The 19,278-nt window shown below is 38.7% G+C and overlaps 3 protein-coding genes across 5 annotated transcripts in view; 2 read left to right on the top strand and 1 right to left on the bottom strand.

Moving 5' to 3' along the window:
- Positions 1 to 3,959, top strand: part of LOC128607001 (thrombospondin type-1 domain-containing protein 4-like) — a 52,750-nt gene extending 48,791 nt beyond the window's left edge. Inside the window, exon 20 of the mRNA XM_053623602.1 lies at positions 813 to 3,959. Coding sequence (XP_053479577.1) covers positions 813 to 955 — 143 coding nt within the window. The 3' untranslated portion in view covers positions 956 to 3,959. The remainder of the gene's footprint in view (positions 1 to 812) is intronic.
- Positions 3,960 to 4,638: 679 nt separating this feature from the next.
- On the top strand, positions 4,639 to 9,498 carry sdr42e1 (short chain dehydrogenase/reductase family 42E, member 1). Its single transcript, XM_053623605.1, has 3 exons — positions 4,639 to 5,111; positions 5,389 to 5,463; positions 7,525 to 9,498. Exons 2-3 carry the CDS (start codon positions 5,411 to 5,413, stop codon positions 8,621 to 8,623), a joined length of 1,152 nt encoding a protein of 383 aa, XP_053479580.1. The 5' UTR covers positions 4,639 to 5,111; positions 5,389 to 5,410; the 3' UTR covers positions 8,624 to 9,498.
- Positions 9,499 to 13,011: 3,513 nt separating this feature from the next.
- Positions 13,012 to 17,808, bottom strand: LOC128607006 (axonemal dynein light intermediate polypeptide 1-like). Of its 3 annotated transcripts, XM_053623608.1 has the most exons (7): positions 17,587 to 17,724; positions 17,043 to 17,202; positions 15,714 to 15,823; positions 15,461 to 15,630; positions 14,995 to 15,173; positions 14,744 to 14,908; positions 13,012 to 14,647 (listed from the first exon to the last, which is right to left on the bottom strand). In XM_053623608.1, the coding sequence occupies exons 2-7, from the start codon at positions 17,199 to 17,201 to the stop codon at positions 14,615 to 14,617; spliced, it is 816 nt and encodes a 271-aa protein (XP_053479583.1). In that variant the 5' UTR covers position 17,202; positions 17,587 to 17,724; the 3' UTR covers positions 13,012 to 14,614. The 3 variants fall into 3 exon arrangements, with proteins under 3 accessions (XP_053479583.1, XP_053479584.1, XP_053479585.1); XM_053623609.1 differs by lacking the exon at positions 17,043 to 17,202 and having other exon boundaries at positions 17,587 to 17,808; XM_053623610.1 differs by lacking the exon at positions 17,043 to 17,202 and having other exon boundaries at positions 15,714 to 15,820; positions 17,587 to 17,807.
- Positions 17,809 to 19,278: the final 1,470 nt, after the last annotated feature.

The raw sequence follows: 19,278 nt of genomic DNA, 5'->3' as shown, positions 1-19,278 counted from the left end.
ATACAAATATATACTCGCAGCAATACTCTCAACTATACAAATATATACTCGCAGCTATTCTCTCAACTATACAGATATATACTCGCAGCTATTCTCTCAACTATACAGATATATACACACAGCTGTTCTCTCAACTATACAGATATATACTCACAGCTATTCTCTCAACTATACAAATATATACTCGCAGCAATACTCTCAACTATACAGATATATACTCGCAGCTATTCTCTCAACTATACAGATATATACTCGCAGCTATTCTCTCAACTATACAGATATATACACACAGCTATTCTCTCAACTATACAAATATATACACACAGCTATTCTCTCAACTATACAAATATATACACGCAGCTATATAAGTATACAGAACCACAGCACATCCCTTTCTGAGCTATATGTAAAGTTGAGAGTATGGATTAGTCTGTTCTGAAGCAGGGAAAACACACAAAACATATGACACATTGTTCTCACTTTCCAGGCCTGGAGTCAAATATCTGTACTGTAATTTCATTGGCTAATGTTAGTAAATAATGTCACTGATTTAAAGAATAAATGGTCATGAGTATCATGTTATGTATTAATGTAATAATTAATGTCATTTAATATGTTGACCTATACCTTGACTATTTAATGTAATCTGCATTGTATTCTATTATAAGAATATATTATTAACATTTTACAATATTTTCCATGTCCATATGGACTTATGATTTATGATATTTACATTTTAAATCATGAAATGAATCCACCTAGTAATGGCACCAAATATTTATTTCACACAATATTCCCCATTATTTCCCCAGACGAAAAATGCCGAGACAAATATTTCAACTGCAACGTGGTGGTCCAGGCCCGCCTGTGTGTGTATGATTACTATAAGAAGGCGTGCTGTGCGTCGTGTGCGCGTGGGGCACAGAGACATTCGACACACAGGAGCTACAGATAGGACGGACCCGATGGTGAAGTCACCCACGTCATGCCCTTCACTGGCAGGCGCTATAAGCGGACACTGCTTACTGCAAGATGCTCTGCTTTAAGTGCTGTGGACGCAAAGGGAAGCAAAAATGCAGCAACGTGATGTGATGTGATGTGATGTGATGCTCTTTAGAAAAAGTCCAGAGCCTTGAATGCACTTTGTACATCACATCACTTGACTGATCTGGAGATACAGAAAAAGAGCATGCGTTCATTTTCACCGATTTATTTATACGTGTAAGATGACAATGATTATAGTGTGCCAAATACACTCAACACACGGTGCTTCCTTCGTCATTAATTCAAGCTGAAGAATCAGACAGATTCGTATGGAATTTTATAGTGTGTGTATAATATTTAATGTAAATTCCTTTACCTTGATGATGATGGTGTAGTTCATTAACTATGCAGCAAAAGGACAAGGAACTGCATGACACCAGTACCTGTGACTCTCGCACAGTATTTCACTGTCAGAACAGGTTCTACACATCCAGTGTAGACCACTTCACACACGTTTTCCCTATACATTTTTCACATCATCGCAGCATTAGATTATAATGCTTATACTGTTGTTAATAAAGTAACTTCACTCACAGTTGAGCGAGCATTCTGAAGAAAAATGACGTTCCCAGTTGTCTACTTCGCTTTACAGAAAAGCAGAGTTCTGTTTGTCTCTGGAATCAGGATGAAGCTCTCCTGTCTAAGAAGTCAGTCATGGATAAACGTGATGAGGAAGGTGGATGGGAATTTATCATGGCGTGAAAAGAGCGATTTGTTGTCCATGTTCATAGAAATCTCAGTGGTGTCCTGCATCTAAAATATATATATATATTTTATATATATATATATATATATTTCTCAAAACACAGGTTCATACTGCATTGAAGGAAGTTTGCTTCTTTTTTTTTGTATTTATTATAGCACAGTACTGTTGAATTCTGGATTCTGATTGCTCAGAAGGTGTTGATTCATTTTCCAAAACAGCAGCTCTGACAGTAGTTCCGGCTGCCAATCACAGGTTTCTATTAACGTGCTTATTCCAATAGGTTATTATTTCTATAATAATTGTGTAATTGTTGATATGGTGTTCAGTAAGGAGACTTTATTTAACATTTTATGGAAGGTGTCTCTAGTGTCAGCGTTTCATCTTTGTCTTATTAACTCAAAAAGTGTGGGGGGGGCGGGTTGGCGTGGGAGGGACTGTTTATAGCTGCTATAACGTAACTGATAACGGGAACTAACTTGTTTGTGGACGTTTCACAAGATTAAACATAACTATTAAAGGATAAAATGTACAACATGTCTTTCTTTAATAAATTAAAAATGTAATCATGGGGAAATTGCAGTGGTATAAGAGGACGTATTGTGTTAGGGAGGGATCGGAGAGTCCACTTTGCAACGGTAGATCACGCAAGCTTCTCTTTCTTTCTTTTTTTTTTTTTTTAAAGACGTTGATCTACTGTACACACCCTGGACATGATTACAGTCTGTTTCAGGCAACACAATGAGTTCTACCAGTTTATTTGGAATGTGTTATACAGCTATAATGTGGGGGGGGGGGGGACAACATAACAAAATCATTTTAAATGCTAAACAGGCTCTGATATATTTCACCTTATTAGAACATTTAATACCTTTTTTATGCAAAATCTGTCAAATGTTATTTGCGATTTCTCTTTAATAAGGCTAATTAATCACACAGTTTGTTGGAAGTTTGTTGAAAAGAGTATTCTGGAGCTAAGTCTGTGTTTGATTTGTGTGTGTGTGTGTGTGTGTGTGTGAATACGTGTAGACTAACATTCAGTACAATAATTTATCTCATAACATTTTGACTTGCATTGGTTTGGGAAAATTCAAAAAGACATCAGCTCTATACTTAATTATAAGCTACACTGAGAATCAGGAGTTCTTAAAACATTCTTATACTTTAGCATGTTTGTATAAATTACCTCATTTTAAATACTCCAAAAGTTAAATAATAATAATAATAATAATAAAATCTTACCATGTGTACTTGAATCAAGAAATATTTATTATTAAATGTTTAGTGAATTGAGAAATGTAAGATCAGAAGAATCTAGAAGATCTAATCTAATTGGAAAAATCCAGGATCTTTATCACTCTAATTAGACACTTAAAGCTCACCACATTTATGTTTTACAGTTAATACTAGCCCTCTAAACGAGGGGTTTAAGTGCGCATGCCTTTAATACAGCACTGATACAGTGGCTGATATTTCATCTTAAACATAATTAGCATTTGGATCAGTTTAAATCTAATATTTTTATCTGATTATTATAAAACTTTAACGGTTCACCAGTAATTTAACCCTTAAAATGCGTACTATGTGTCGGTATGATCTGTGAGCTCGTTTCCCCCGAATCTCATCCATTTTTTCAGTTAGACGCCTACTTTCCTAGTATTCTAACAATGTTCCAAGAGTGAAATGCCAGAAATATTGAAAATTATTTGTGTATGACAAAATAACAGTCTTTGGGAGCTTGACGAAATAACTGTATGAGTAGTTAGGAGCTCCATTCTGTAATTTGCAACACGGTCTGTGTTAGAGAAGTGACAAAATATTCAAATAAAATCTATTTTATTTTAATGCCATTCTGTGTCAGTAAAATATTATGTTTCACGTTGGCATGGAAGTTTAAACATTCCTTGAAACACCCATCCATCTAAGGGTAAAGGGATATCAGTAGAGCATAAGTTAATAATAATAATAATAATAATAATAATATGTTAATAATTTAGTATTGCAGCTATGTAATGTATTTGTTGCCATTGTATCTAAGCAGCAAGGCAGACGTCGATGCAGTGTATAAACTTTCTCGCTAGTTTATATTCCTTAATTTTCTGTTTTATTGGGTTTTTTTTTTTTACTTTTGTTTGTATTTATATTTTGAATTTACTCAGTGTTTACATTTTGTGTATCATGAAACCCAGACTCATAGTTATCATTCATTCAGAAAAAAATACTTACTGTTTTACAGAACTGATTAAAGACCCAGGTTTAAAATTTGTTTTGTTTTTATTAACACAGCCTCTTGGAGTTAGTCACATATTAGTAAAAAAAAAAAAAAAAGAAAAGAAACTAGTGCTAACACTTGTTTATTGAATGAGTATAATATTTGTACTAATTGATGATTTGCAAATGAGCCAGTTCTTCTTATTGTAAATGATTCTTTTTAAATGACTCAGCTAAGTCAATTCACCAGAAGTGAATCTCAAGATACTGTTCAGCAGAAACATTTTCCATATGATGTTTAAGCTTTGTGTGACTCGGCATCTGATGCCTATTGTTTCCATCATCTTAGATTTGTTAGTAATTTTTGTTGTTGATGTAGATGTAAAGCTCATTCATCGTGTGTAAAAACATTTACTAACATTTATTTCTACTTCCCAAAGTTTTTTAAATGTTATGGTGATGTTCCCCAAATCATCCCAGGTTACTGCAATGGTTCCCAAGAGGTTAAAAAAATTTAAAAAGTTATTGGAACGTTATAAGAATGTTCTCCAAACCATCCTGGGGTACTGAAGAGGTTAACATTTTTTAAAAGTTTATGGGAACGTTCTCCAAACCATCCTGAGAAACTGAAAGGTTCCCAAGATTTTACATTTTTTAAAAGTTATGGGAACATTATAATAATGTTCTCTAAACCGTCCTGAGGTACTGAAGAGGTTAACATTTTTTTTTAAAGGTTATGGGGATGTTCTCCAAACCATCCTGAGGTACCGAAAGGTTCCCAAGCTGTTACATTTTTTTAAAAGTTATGGGAACGTTATAAGAATGTTCTCCAAACCATCCTGAAGTACTGAAAGGTTCCCATTTTTTAAAGTTATTGAACATTATAAAAACGTTCCCTCAACCATAAGGCGCAGCTGAAGTTAAATACTTTTTTCTGGAAATCTAAACAGGAACTGTTCTGGGAACCAATAACCGTTGCTTCGACGCCACCATTTTGAAATAATTTGAGTACTTTACCTTTAACCTACTCAAGTCTGCTGCGTTTATGAAACAAGTCACGTGACAAGACCCTGGCCAATCAGAATGAAGCTCTCACTTCCGACTCTCGCGTGCAGTCCTCCGACTCCAGACACTGGAGTAACCGCACGAGCAGGTAAGTTTGTGTAAATATAATTTACTTAATGGATCCTTTAAATGTTTATTTCATTCCGAGTTTGTCCATGCAAATAAAACGATGACGTGTTTCACACCGAAGCCATGTTTGGTTCACTGATTAGTGTTTATCTTTAGCATTAGTGCATGGCTACATGTGAGTTAATGTGAGTTAATCATGATTAAAAGAAACACTTGTACTGTCAGCTTTAAAATCCTTATCAGAGCAACTACTGCACAATGTAAATAACATGTCCCCCCCCCCCCCTTCTCTTTAGGTCTCATCACTGTGTGTTTAAGATGCATGTCGACACTTACGTCATTACTGGAGGCGGAGGATATTTTGGCTTCCGGTATGTAATCATTAAACTCTAATTAAATCACATGGATCTGATTCTTTGTTGCATGTATTTTTTTTTCTAGACGTGAAACGTTACATGGTAAGAGTTAAGTCCATGCAGTACTCACATGTAACGCTAGGTGGAGACACTAAACCATTACATGTGATCCGTAAACTTTTGGATGGATTGATTGAATGGATGGATTGATTGATTAATTGATTGGATGGATGGATGAATAAATGGATGGATTGATTGGTTGATGGATGGATGGATTTATTGATCGGATGGATGCATGGATGGATTGGTTGATGGATGGATGGATTTATTGATTGGATGGATGGATAAATGGATGGATTGATTGGTGGATGGATGGATTGATGGGTTTATTGATTGGATGGATGGATTGATTAATTGATGGATGGATGGATGGATGGATTTATTGATTGGATGGATGGATGGATTGATTGGTTGAGGGATAGATGGATGGATTGATTGGTTGATGGATAGATGGATGGATTTATTGATTGGATGGATGGATTGATTGATTGATGGATGGATGGATGGATTAATTGACTAATCTGAAAGGTTCCCTAACTCTTAATTTACTAAATGAAGGTGTCTTTATGGCTAGGTACATTAAGTACAGTCACAATACAATATATAAATACAATAAGTACCACTAAGGTAGTGCACATAGAAGGATGGATACAAATGAAATGGGGATGTTTTCCACAGTTAAAAACTTCACAATGTGAAACAAGTAGATAAGGTGCAGAGAGGACATTAGACAGATCAGTCCATAGATGAATAGATCCCATATACTGTATAAATATGACATAAATATGATAAATGGTATATAGATATTGCATATGCAGAAATTATGCACCAGATATAGAAATAAGATTAAAAACATGAGGAAAATATGAGTGGAGTGTGGAATGTAAAAGATGAGAGGTAATTTAAAGCTTAGGTAAAATTAGAGGAAAGTAGGTCTCTAACGGTTAAATGGGAGGAGTTGAATAAAATTAGAATTTTTTTTTACTCATTGAGCCCGCCCCCATTTTCACTCAAGTACACAAAGCCCCACCCCCAAAACTTATGACGGTTTAATTAGCGTAACCAATCCCTCCATGATTTTGTGATTTTACGATTGCAGAAATGAACATGCACTCTGCGATATTCGGAGGATCTTGCAGGATCTTGCATTTTTCAAAATGACAAGACGCGTCATGTGACGTCATCGCGACGCGCATTCGGACAAAGCCCTCTTCGATTCATGTGCGTCGAACAGTTAAAAGGTCTAAAGCTGACAACAAACTTCACTGCAAAAGACCGTGGAATTGCAATTTCGCCAGCTCAAGTAGTTTTCCACAAAAAAAGCTTTAAAGAAATAATGATTTATGATGATGTGAAGGCGCATTGGGGGCGTGTCTTCAAAATGACTGACGAGACCAATCCAAATACAAACAAACATTCCGGACCGAACAGCCATGTTGTCATGTTTTTTACATAATACACTTGTTCTGAGACAATGGCTCATTTTACCATTTTACATTTTTTATTATTATTTCAATATAATCTTTCACATTATTTATACTAGTAAGAAATAAAAAAAATATTGACTATTGCATCTTTTAAAGGAAAACTTCACCCTGAAACATGTTAAAAATGTTTAGGCCTATATTGGAAAAATTTGTGAGGTATTGGTGTGAGGTATTTGGTGTTGTATTTTTATATCATCATATCATATGATACGGCATATCATCACCAGGCACGCACGAACAGCATTGTGGGTAATGTTACCCAAAGTGAAATTAGACCAGCATGTCAGTGAAAGAAGTTTAAACTAAGAAAGGTAAACTCAGACTTTCATTAAAAAGTACACCTTTAATTTTGTAATAAATAAATAAATAAAAACATAAAGATTAAAACCTGATTTGTTATTAATATTTATTGTTGGTTATTGCAAATAAACAGTACTCATTTATTAATGATGATGATAATAATAATGTGAAAAGCTTATTACAGACTTATGAAATAATTATGCATTTGAATTAATTTATTTTTTCACAGCCTTGCTTGCTCTCTCAGCAAGAAGTCCTTCAGAGTCGTCCTGTTTGATGCGAGGTCTCCTAGTGAAGCGTTACCCGAGGGCGTGGAGTTCATCCAGGGTGACGTTCGGGATTTCACGCAGGTGGTAAACGCGTTGCGCGGCGCAGACTGCGTTTTCCACATCGCGTCGTACGGGATGTCCGGGAGAGAGCAACTCAACAGGAAGCTGATTGAAGAGGTAAACCTTCAGGGGACGGAAAATGTTATTCAGGCGTGCGTGGATCTCCAGGTTCCTCGACTGGTATACACCAGCACCTTCAACGTGGTCTTCGGTGGCCAGGTCATAAAAAACGGTGACGAAACACTTCCTTATCTGCCTTTACACCTCCATCCGGACCACTACTCCAGGACAAAGTCATTGGCAGAAACACGGGTGCTAAAGGCTAATGGATCGCATCTAGCGGGTGAAGGTGGGGTCTTGCGCACGTGCGCCCTCCGTCCGGCTGGGATTTACGGCCCGGGAGAGGAGCGACATCTTCCTAGGATTGTGGGATACATCGAGCGTGGCCTCTTTAAGTTTGTGTACGGAGATCCTGAGAGTCTAGTGGAGTTTGTCCACGTTGATAACCTAGTCTCTGCGCACGAGTTAGCTGCGGAAGCGCTAACGGATAAACGTCAGCACCGTGCTGCCGGACAGGCTTACTTTATCTCAGACGGCAGGCCGATCAACAACTTTGAGTTCTTTAGGCCGTTAGTGGAAGGTCTGGGCTACTCCTTCCCCAAGCTACGGCTTCCGGTTTCTCTCATTTACTTCTTTGCGTTCCTCACAGAGATTGTTCACAGCGTCATCGGCCGTGTCTACAACTTCCAACCTCTTCTGACGCGTGCTGAAGTTTACAAGACTGGAGTCACACACTATTTCAGTATGGAGAAAGCCAGAGCCGAGCTCGGTTACAACCCCAAGAAGTATGACCTTGGAGAAGTGGTGGAGTGGTTCAGGAGCAGAGGGCATGGGAAAAAGCAAGTCACTTCGCCCATTAAAAAACTGATCCTCGACGCTGTGCTGTTTCTTATCATTGTGGCGTTGGTTCTCTCTTTCCTGCCAGTCGTGGGTCAATAAAGTGCCACAGCAGAGCTTTCAGTGTGTTCAGTTTTTCTATACATTTCTATTTTAAAAAATAAGCGTTATATCTCCGTTAATAAAAATGTTTCCTGGAAAACTAAACAGGAACCAAAAACAAACATTCCCAGAACGTTCTGGGAACCAGTCGTTGTTAGATTTCTGTTGACCAATCAGAACGTTAGAAGTTTTAAAGTTTTCTTTAGCTACCCTCCGATGACTAAATACACAGCACCATGTACACGTATACTAACTTAAATCTCCTTGTACCTGTACGAACTAAAGACGCTTATGAAACAAGTCACATGACAAGAACTTGACCAATAAGAACGGAGCACTACAAATCAACAGTATCCAGGGTGAGAAACTGTTTTTTGGACAGTGTAAATCTTTAGAGTATCTACGTTGGACCATCTAGAGTGTGTGATTGTTCTGTAACCTATCATTGTGTGTTATTTGTATTCACAATTTTTTGTTGTGTCAATGAATTAACATCATACTGCAGTATTTGGTTATCTTGGCAGAAGTTACCTGATTTACTCATGTTATGTGTGTGTGTGTGTGTGTGTGTGTGTGTGTGTGTGTGTATATAATATACACACACACATACCAGACTGAGAGATTAAAGGGTCAGGAAACCTTCACAGGTGTTTTGAGTTTATTATCAGATTAGAGTTCTTCTCAGGTCGACATTTCTTTATTATAAATTCTTTATTCTAATATTTTGAGATACTGGATTTTTGATTTCCGTGAGCTGTGAGCCGTAATCATCGAGATTAAAACAAAAAAAAGGCTTGAAATATTTCACTTTGTGTAATGAATCTAGAATATATGAAAGTTACATTTTTTTTTCATTAAATTATAGAAAAAATGTACTTTTCCACGATATTCTTATTTTTTGAGATGTGTGTGTGTGTGTGTGTGTTATAGATAGATATGTTTTGTTTTATTAATATAACACCTCATTCATATGTTCCAACAGTTTTTGAACAAGTCATGGCATAATTATTTAATCTTTTTTTTTTTCCTAAATATTTTGAGTCAGAATTTGAAGGCTTGTAAATGTAACATATGAACGCAAATGTTTTGATTTAAAATACGCGCAGTGAAACTGTTTTGTTCCTAATTTGTCAGATAATACTGAGCAAAAAAACCAAAAACCAGATTGTCATTATTATTTTATCCGTCACCAAGCAGCTCTGCTCTACAGATAAATGGTTGATGAAGGGGTGTTTGTGTAACAGGTGGCTGACGTGTGATGTGAGCGTGTGGGTGTGTTCAATGACAGGTGTGTGTATTCTACAGATGGACACAAAAGACCCACTTAGAAATCCATTCTTCTTCCAAAATGCAGCCTCATGGCATGCTTTGTCTCGTGTTTACACTGACTTCAAAACCTATAAACGTATTCGTTCTGAAGATTATCCAAAGAGCGTGATCTTTAGCTCCCTTCGCAATTTTCAAAGTGTTTCAAGACTCACATGGTTTCAAACTTACCTTAGAAAAGCCATGATTGACTACTTTCTACTTCGGGTGCTTCCTTTGTCTCAAGCTCCTGCTTACATTTTTCTGATACAGACAGTTGGCTCCACCTCTAGCTGGCTCAGGCTCTCCCAGCGCCGCCCTTTTCTCTGAAGGTCTGGTTTACACTTGCATGTGACTACACGTGAAAATGCAGACACAGCAGCTTCACGACCATCATCGTTCATGTACTCGCCTGCGTACTTTTTGTGCATTCGGAGACGAAAAAGCGATCTCTACTATATCAGAACAGAAAAATTCCTATACCTGAAAATTCTTCCATTCTTTTCAATTTAACTGAATTGTTCAATTCAATATAATTTGGCGATTTTGATTTTTATATGCGTATTTGCCTCAGCTGCGTAGCGATGTTACGCAACCAGACCGTGAGTTTCTCTTTAAAACTTTACACTGTTATTGAGATTGTTCTCATGACCTGTGTCTCAAATTGAAAACTTTGACCTTACATTTTACAAAAAAAAATCTAGAACAGTGGTCAACCAACCCTGTTCCTGGAGATCTACCATCATGAAGACTTTATCTCCAACCATAATCATGCGACCTGATCGTCTAATCATTGCCTTAAGAAGTTCTTGATCAACTAATACAGGTGTGTTAGACTTTTCATTGGAGAACAAACCTGCTGGAAGGTAGATTTCAAGGAAGTTTTTTGGTGATCTAGAAGATCCAGATTACTGATCTGCAAAACAGATCTTTTTAGTAGGTTTGAAAGCTACTTGAGAGTTTTTTAATCTACCATTCAAACACTAGCTTTAAAAGGAAAATCTGTATAGAAAAGTACAGTCTGTGTCTAATATGTTCAGTTGTGGATGTCATGTCACGTCATGCTAGACGGCCCGTCAATACTTACTGAACTCAGTATAGATGCGGCCACCATCTTGTCCACACACAGTTATAAGGCAACTAGGGAAGCCAGTGTTAAAGCTTTATCATTGTAACAACTAAGTTCTTTCATATAACGATATCATTTACTAAAACTTGTCATTTTAACAAATACCTGTTGCTTTGCACAATGTTCAACCCATTCTACTCCATCCATCAACAGCCAACCACCATACTGTAGGACCACCAGATTGCACTGGGTGGTGGAATATTCTCAGCAGCGCTGTTTGTGAGATTTTGGGAGCACTAAATTGTGTAACATTGCCCCAAATCTCCTGAATGTCACCATCACCAAGCTTCTGACAACTTTTCCAAACTTGATTTAAAAGTTTCCATAATACGGATTTACTCTGTGGATGAATCTTCATCCACCATTTTTTGGGGGGAATTGTGAGAACCAGTTTCAGGGCTGTACTGTAACAATTTCTTTTAGGAGCACTTGTGCTCCTAATTACAAAAATTTAGGAGCACAGTCAGAAATTTTTTTTAAAGCATGGTTGAAGTTTAAGGGGGGCGGGGGGGGGGGGTTGTTTTGTTTTGTTTTTTTAAGAGATGGTAACATTAATGTGCCACAATATAACACACAAGTAGGCATGAGAAAAAGCTTGTCAATTATGACAGAATTAGGGAACATAGTATGAGCCATGACATATTAATTAACCCTCTGATAAACTAAATGTAATATTTTCAGTTCATTTTAACTGACCTTAACCTGTTCCACCTTGTAAACAAATACAATAAACCTCAGTGTTCAGTGTTTGAAGTCTGCTCCTCTTAAATATATTTAAAGCTACACTATTAGACATTTTCCACTGTCATGGTTCTGGGCTGGAGTCAGTTCTCGAACTGATCTGTGTATATTGTGTATATATCTGAATAATCTCATATAGGATGTGATTGGGTGAGTTCATTTACCCGTCAGATGCAAAGCTCTTTAGTTTAATGGTGTTCATTAGGGATGCACCGATCAGGATTTTTACAGCCGATACCGATCCAGATACCAATCTTTTTTTGTTTAAACTTTAATTAGGAGGTCTGTCATAAACAGTTAAATGTAAGCACTCTACTCATGGTCACTGTTAATTGAGTTAAAATAATAGCAATGAGAAATACTGTTGGTTAATTGATAAACAGCGAAAAATATTTATTTTTAAATAACTTATGTTTACAGACCGAACAGTTGCTACTCTTGATTATGATTGGTGAGGAATTATTTAATAAAGAAGTTTGAAGCCCACCTTGTAGCGGTAGTATTATCATTTATTTACTCCGCCCAACGCCGCTGTGTCTACACGAGCAGGTCACAGGTGCAGGTTCAGGTCATTTTGCGTGATCACTAAAATATGCGATTTGTGAGATCAGGAAGTTGAGAGAAGCAGATGATGTACAGTGTTACTCTTCATCATAATGGCTGTTACATACCCCTTGCAAAATCTACAAAATCTTAATACTTTTAACAAAATAAGATAAAAATCCCATGTTGTTCTTTATTTAGTCCTGCCCTGAATAAGCTATTTCACATAACAGATGTTTACATATAGTCCACAAGACAATAGCTGAATTTATAAAAATTACCCCGTTCAAAAGTTTACATACCCTTGATTCTTTATACTGTGTGTCGTTACCTGGATGATCCACAACTGTTTTTATGTTTTGTGACAATTGTTCATATTTAACAAAGATATATAAATAATATGTGAACGTTGAACTGCAACTACCGGCACAGACTCATGTAGATGGTCATCCTAGGAACATCCATCCATCCATCCATCTATTTTTTTATACTGCTTATCCTACGGGGTCTCAGGGAACCTGGAGCCTATCCCAGGGAGCATCGGGCACAATCACACACCCATTCATACAGTACAGACACTTTGGACATGCCAATCAGCCTACCTTGCAAGTCTTTGTGTGCGAAAGTGTGTTATAGTGTCACGATTCAAAGGTGGAGACGGATGCAAACGCAGAATTTCAAACATTTAATAGATAACCCAACAAACTACAAAAGGCACTAAGACAACAAGGCAAAATACTGTGGCTAAGGCTGAACATGAACTAAGAAACAAAACATGGTAACAGGGACAAAGGTAAAGTTAGACAAACGTAAGACAAGGAAGCAGTGCAAACAGTGGCTATATATAGGAGTACTCGTTAAACAGAAACATTATACAGGTGCAGGTGGTCATGTGACATTGATGTAGTAAGGTGCAGTGGCTGCTGGGAAATGTCCAGAGTTCCTTCCTTGATACATGATAGAACCCCCGCAAGGGCGCTTCTCCCGGAGTGCCAAAATGCACTCCCTCCCTCTGGCGGTCCTGGCCCCCTGGGTAAAATGTCCCCAGCTGAACCAGAAGACTGAGCGGCGTCCTCAGTGGAGCAAGAAAGCAGAGCGACGTCCTCAGCGGGACAGGTAAGCAGAGCGACGTCCTCAGCGGAGCAAGAAAGCAAAGCAACGTCCTCAGCGGGACAGGTAAGCAGAGCGACGTCCTCAGCGGGACAGGTAAGCAGGGCGGCGTCCTCAACTGGACAGGAAGGCAGAGCTTGGTTGTCTGTGTCAGCAGACTCGGGCATGATATCCCCGGCCCGGCTTGAATGCAGAGCAATGGCCACTGCACAGTCAGCGGGAGGAACAAGGCTCAAGGCGGAGCCTGAGGGGGAAGCAATGTTCCCCATGATGCTAGAAGGGAGAGTGCCGCTCTCTTTGGGGGGAGCAGAGTTCTCCGCGAGGCCGGAGAGGGGAGCGAGGTTCTCCGCAAGACCAGAGAGGAGAGCGAGGTTCTCCGCGAGGCCAGAGGGAAGCTCAAAGATTTCCGCGAGGCCAGAGGGAAGCTCCAAGATTTCCACTAGGCCAGAGAGGGGAGTGAGGTTCTCCGCGAGGCCAAAGGGAGGAACGACGCTCTCTGCGAAGCACGAGGGGGAAATGATGCCCTCCGTGGAGCAGGAAGGGGGAGTGACATACGGCGTGCAGCAAAGAAGAGGAGCGACATCTTCAGCAGAAAATGGAGGCAGAGCGACGTCCTCAGCGAAGCAGGATGACCGAGCAACGACTTCAGCCGAGCAGAAAGGCTGATCGGCGTCCTCAGACAAGCAGGGAGGCTGACTGATGTTCCCCGTTGACTCTGTTTGCTGGACTAGATCCATAATAGGAGAGAGAGTGTGGGAGATGGTACCAGCCCAGTTAAAAGTCTCCCATTTGTACCGGGACTCCTGGACCCTGAAAAATTCCACTGCATCCATTGTTAGGTCATACGTTCACGATTCAAAGGTGGAGATGGATGCGTACGCAGAATTTCAAACATTTAATAGATAACCCAACAAACTACAAAAGACAAAGACAACAAGGCAAAATACTGTGGCTAAGGCTAAACATAAACTAAGAAACAAAACATGGTAACAGGGACAAAGGTAAAGTTAGACAAACGGAAGCAGTGCAAACAGTGGCTATATATAGGAGTGCTCTTAAGTGATATGGGTGCAGGTGGTCATGTGACATTGATGTAGTACGGTGTAGTACAGTGCTGCTGGGAAATGAAGTCCAGAGTTCCTTCCTTGATACATGACATATAGCTACTTTTTGGCAAAGATTGCATTAAACTGCGCCTAAAAAAAGGAGATAAGGAAGTATTTTTAGATGAAGATGTCAGTGTCTCAGCCATTTTTGTCTTAATGGTAATTTGTGGCTTATAAAAGGCATACCTTCAGTTGCTGGTTAATGCGGTTGAGACACTGGATCTCTTCGGTGCGATTCTTCTCTTCAACCCGTCGCCGGTCATTTTCTCGTTTCTCAATTGCCTCACATTTAGCCTTCTGCTCATTCACCTGTCTTTCCAGTTCCCTCTTCTCATTCGCCAGTTCTACAATCTGCCCAAGTTACAATTTCAATTAGAGAAGATCTATGGTTTTTAAAAGTGAAAGTTAGAGAATCAGGGATGAATAGCAGTGAATACATTTTTCTCAGTGTCTGTCTTCTGTTGCTCAACCTGCAGAGCTTGCTTCATGCCACAGGCCACACTGTTCTCATACAGGGTCTGATAGGCAGCAATGGTCATGCGAATCTCATCTCTCACTCGTAAAAGCAGCAGTCCTCTCTCAGGACAGTTGATGGTAACTTGTCTGATGAGCTCATCTAAATGAATAAGAAAGTAGTGTATATTAGAAACGAATGCATTTGAATATGTTGCTATTTAGGTTTTGTACTAAATGTGTAAGATGTTGCTGTGTTTTTTTCACGACCCGGTTGTGTCAAGAAACTGCACGTTTCATGCAAGCAAAACCCTTAATGATTACACCCAAGACATTTTTTCGTTGATGTGTTAGCACTGATAATGGACTGTGTCTCCTGATTGTTACGAATAATTCACCAATAATGCAGATTACGTAATCATGTTTGAATGAGCCCTTTCGTTAACCTACCAAAGCACTCTGTGTAGAGCTCTCTGCGGACGGGGCAAATGCCCGTCTTTCTGGCCTGTCTCTGCTGCAGTCTGAGATCCAGTTCCACTTGCAGGTGAATGATGTCTAACCGAGTGCATGGCGTGCTGGACACCTGCTGTACCCACAGCTGATCATTCTCCATCCATTCTCTGCAACACATAAGTTCACACATAAGCACTCGTACAGTGGAACATATAATTAGTACAACTATGGAAAAGCAGGACGGCCTTACCTTGGTGGTAGGATGGAATTAAGAATATCCTCTGTTTGCTGTTCAATGGCACTGGGTGAAGGGCTTGTGGATTTGGGTGGAGGTGGAACTGGATCAGAGATGGCAGGCTGCTGGGGACAGTTGGAAGTGAGAGATTTTCAGTGTTATAAAGGGGAAAGATTGCTGGCTGGTTTCAGGTAAATTACAAATTTGTTACCATGAATAAAATAACACCGTAGTCATCTGTCATCAACAACAGCTAAACAGAACTGCCTGATATTGCTTAACTCGTAAGAACCCACTGTGACAAAGTTGTCACAAATACTGGGACGATCTGGACAGGTCTTTTTAAAGCTTCATCCCTGACTTTTAACTCAGGAAATCCCTAAGTGACATCTACTGAACATCCAGGTTAGGTATGACATCATTTCCAAATTGGCGGTCTGCCTGGTTGGCACATGTCGCAATGTCAGTAATTTTTTTTTTTTAAAAAAGGCTTGTTTTTGTTACTAAAGGTATGTTTCAATCCATTTAACAATTGTAATGTTCTAATAGCATGTCCTATATTACATTTGACCTGTTTTTTGCACATTTCTTGAACAAATTTATATAAAACAAGTTATGAAAATATCATCATAACATGTAAATCACATCGGGCTGTTAACCTTAAAAAAGTAGGTTGAAATTGTGATGTGACGTTTGATGTGACGTACATTAATTAACATGGTGGAAAAATTATTTCCACTGAGCGTTTTTGTTTGTTTGTTTGTTTGTTTTACAGTTTTATCGCACAAGGTACATGTTTTTACAGTGTTGTTGCACTATTTACCTGTTTAGCTTGTTGAGAAGACCTCCAGTGTGAGGTCCTTATTTATTTTTATTCACTTTGCACATTTTCATTTGTTTTAATTTGTAGTTAAACCTTTCCTCGAAAGGTATCGTTTTGACCTATGTTATGGAAATGCAAGTAAAAAGGCTGGGTTTTTTTTTTTGTTTTGTTTTGTTTTTTGTAAAATTAAGTTTGTTGTATAACTACATTACTATAACCATCAAAGGTATAGTTTTGAGACATGTTGTGGAAAAGCTAATAAAAAGGGAAACCAGTGTCAACTCTGAGAAATTGTTGTTGTTAAACCTAATGGTCACAGTTATGTAGTTTGGAAATCCATCCATCCATCCATCTTCTACCGCTTACTCCTTTTCAGGGTCACTGGGATCCTGGAGCCTATCCCAGGGAGCATCGGGCACAAGGCGGGGTACACCCTGGACAGAGTGCCAGTCCATTGCAGGGCACACACTCATACACCCATTCATACACTACGGACACTTTGGACACGCCAATCAGCCTACCATGCATGTCTTTGGACTTGGGGGAGGAAACCGGAGTACCCGGAGGAAACCCCGGCAGCACGGGGAGAACATGCAAACTCCACACACACATGGCCCCGGCGGGACTCGAACCCCGGACCCTGGAGGTTTTTTGTTATACCTACCCAGCAAAGCAATCATTCTGATATATATTGTGAAAAAGCAAATAAACAGGAAAATCTGTGTTATTAAGCAAAAAAAAAACTGACAATTTATTATTTTTTTTATCCAGTTTAGGAATAAACGCCCAATGCAACATATATGTAACATCAAAAATGTACTATACACGTCCAACGCGACATACATGTAACATTAAAGATCTCTCACAAGGAAAGGTTTTATTTCAAAAAATAATTTGTGTTCTATGTGGACAATTTGGTCGGTTTCATATCCCCCATATTTTTCCTATAAGGAGAAACGGGTCCAGGTTCTTACGGGTTAAAGTTAGTCTCATATGGAAATACAATTATCATATTTATCTCTAGTTATATTTTAACTAACAAGGATTGCAGCTAGTCAGCTTTACCGTTGGTGAGTTCTCGTTCTCGGTGTCCTCGCTCACAAGCTCCGGGTTGTTGTATTTGAGCAAAGATTCAACAGGAGGAATCATGGTCATTTTTGTTTGTTTGCAATTAAGCCTTCGAAGTAATCAAAAGTCTTAGGGAACGACGCTATTTTTGATTAACCGTCTTAGTAGCAGAGCGCTTATATTCTCTGCGTCACCATGGCAACAAGCTTCGCTGAATTTAGAATCAGAATGAGCTTTATTGCCAAGTATGTTTACACACATACGGAATATCACACAATATAAAAGAATAAGCAATACAATTAAATATAATACAATACAGTATCAAAGACATAGAAAAAATATAGCCAGGATAAAAATTAGACAGCAAATTTACATATGATTTAACCGTTTATTTTATTAAATATCAAATATTTAAAAGGTGTGGACAGGGCATCCATCATCCCGAAGTCAATGGGTTTTGTTGTTGTTGTTGTTGTTTGTTAAAAGCCTGAAATAAGGTATGTGGTTAACACAAGTTCAAGATATGTTCACGTTTATACTACGCCATTAAATATATCAGTATTACCCCACTCAGGATTAAATAAATAATAATAAATAAATAAATAGTTTTTACGTGTCTGGAAAAAGACGGTTGCTAACAAGTGGCTAAATGGGACTATAGAGGTTGTCGGGGACATTAGACGTCATCACGCTGAACAGGAGAATTCATCTACTGCAGCCTCGTTGTGTTTATACTCGCACTCTTGCAACTCAAACTTTCCAACTTGTAGATTTATCAATTTATAGTATTTTCCAATTGTATTGGTTTTAAAAATACAATTGATTGAAAGAGTTGTCGGAAGCTTAGTGGTGGTGACGTTGAAGTCATGCGACCATCGTGTAGTTAGTTTAACACAAAAATGGTTTACTGGCCACAAAATCAAGGTCCTGCCATGGCCATCCCGGTCCCCTGATTTGAAACCCATAGAAAACCTGTGTGCTGAACTGAAGAGGAGAGTCCAAGAGGAGATTCTGTATGGAGAAATGATCTCAGATCCCTTGCCATGTCATTAGGCATTATAGGAGAAGACTCAGAGCTGTTATCTTGGCAAGGGAGGTAGCACAAAGTATTGACTAAAAGGGTGCCAATAATTGTTGCACACATATTTATCAAAGATTTTTTTCTCAGTCGCAAATGCGAGTGAAATGGTCGCCCTGTAGAAAGTTTTTTCTGTTTGGCGTGATGATGTTTAATGTTCCCGACAACCTCTGTAGTGCCATTTAGCAACATATTAGTATCATGATTTCCCCTCGCGCAAAGCGCTGGAACATGAAGCGAAGCTGGCAGCTCGAGCGCACAGCCCGCTCTATGGTGACTGGCTGTAAGTTTAGGAAGCGCTTGATTTGATCTGCAGCGGAGTTTTCTATGAGCGGAGGACGAACTTTAAACGTCAATATCGCAGTCGATCATGTTCATGTAATCGTGGGCAGTCAAATCGTAGTCACGATCAATATTCGATTCATTGTGCAGCCCTAATACCAGCTGACGGAAGACTTAGTTCATGCTTTTTATTATTAATATTATACACTATTAAATATTTTATTGGCATAGAAGTGAGTCCAAATAACTTCCACTACTGCCTTTCAGACTTTACCCTGAATGTTCACTTCATGCTCCCAGCTGGCTGTGCAGTTGACCTTTTATGGAGT

The sequence above is a fragment of the Ictalurus furcatus genome, chromosome 4, assembly GCF_023375685.1.
Source record: "Ictalurus furcatus strain D&B chromosome 4, Billie_1.0, whole genome shotgun sequence".
Lineage (NCBI taxonomy): Eukaryota > Metazoa > Chordata > Actinopteri > Siluriformes > Ictaluridae > Ictalurus > Ictalurus furcatus.
The sequence above is the reverse complement of the archived record's forward strand: the minus strand, read 5'-3'. Positions and strand labels throughout refer to the sequence as shown.

Bases quoted from the DNA above. Each gene is read 5' to 3' on its own strand.
- sdr42e1 (XM_053623605.1), top strand. From the start codon at position 5,411: ATGCATGTCGACACTTACGTCATTACTGGAGGCGGAGGATATTTTGGC. The intron at 5,464-7,524 runs GTATGTAATCAT...ATTTTTTCACAG, and splicing joins GGAGGATATTTTGGCTTCCG to CCTTGCTTGCTCTCTCAGCA.
- LOC128607006 (XM_053623608.1), bottom strand. From the start codon at position 17,201: ATGATTGCTTTGCTGGGTAGGTATAACAAAAAACCTCCAGGGTCCGGG. The intron at 15,631-15,713 runs GTAAGGCCGTCC...TATGTGTTGCAG, and splicing joins AATTCCATCCTACCACCAAG to AGAATGGATGGAGAATGATC. The intron at 14,909-14,994 runs GTATTCACTGCT...TAACTTGGGCAG, and splicing joins AGACAGACACTGAGAAAAAT to ATTGTAGAACTGGCGAATGA.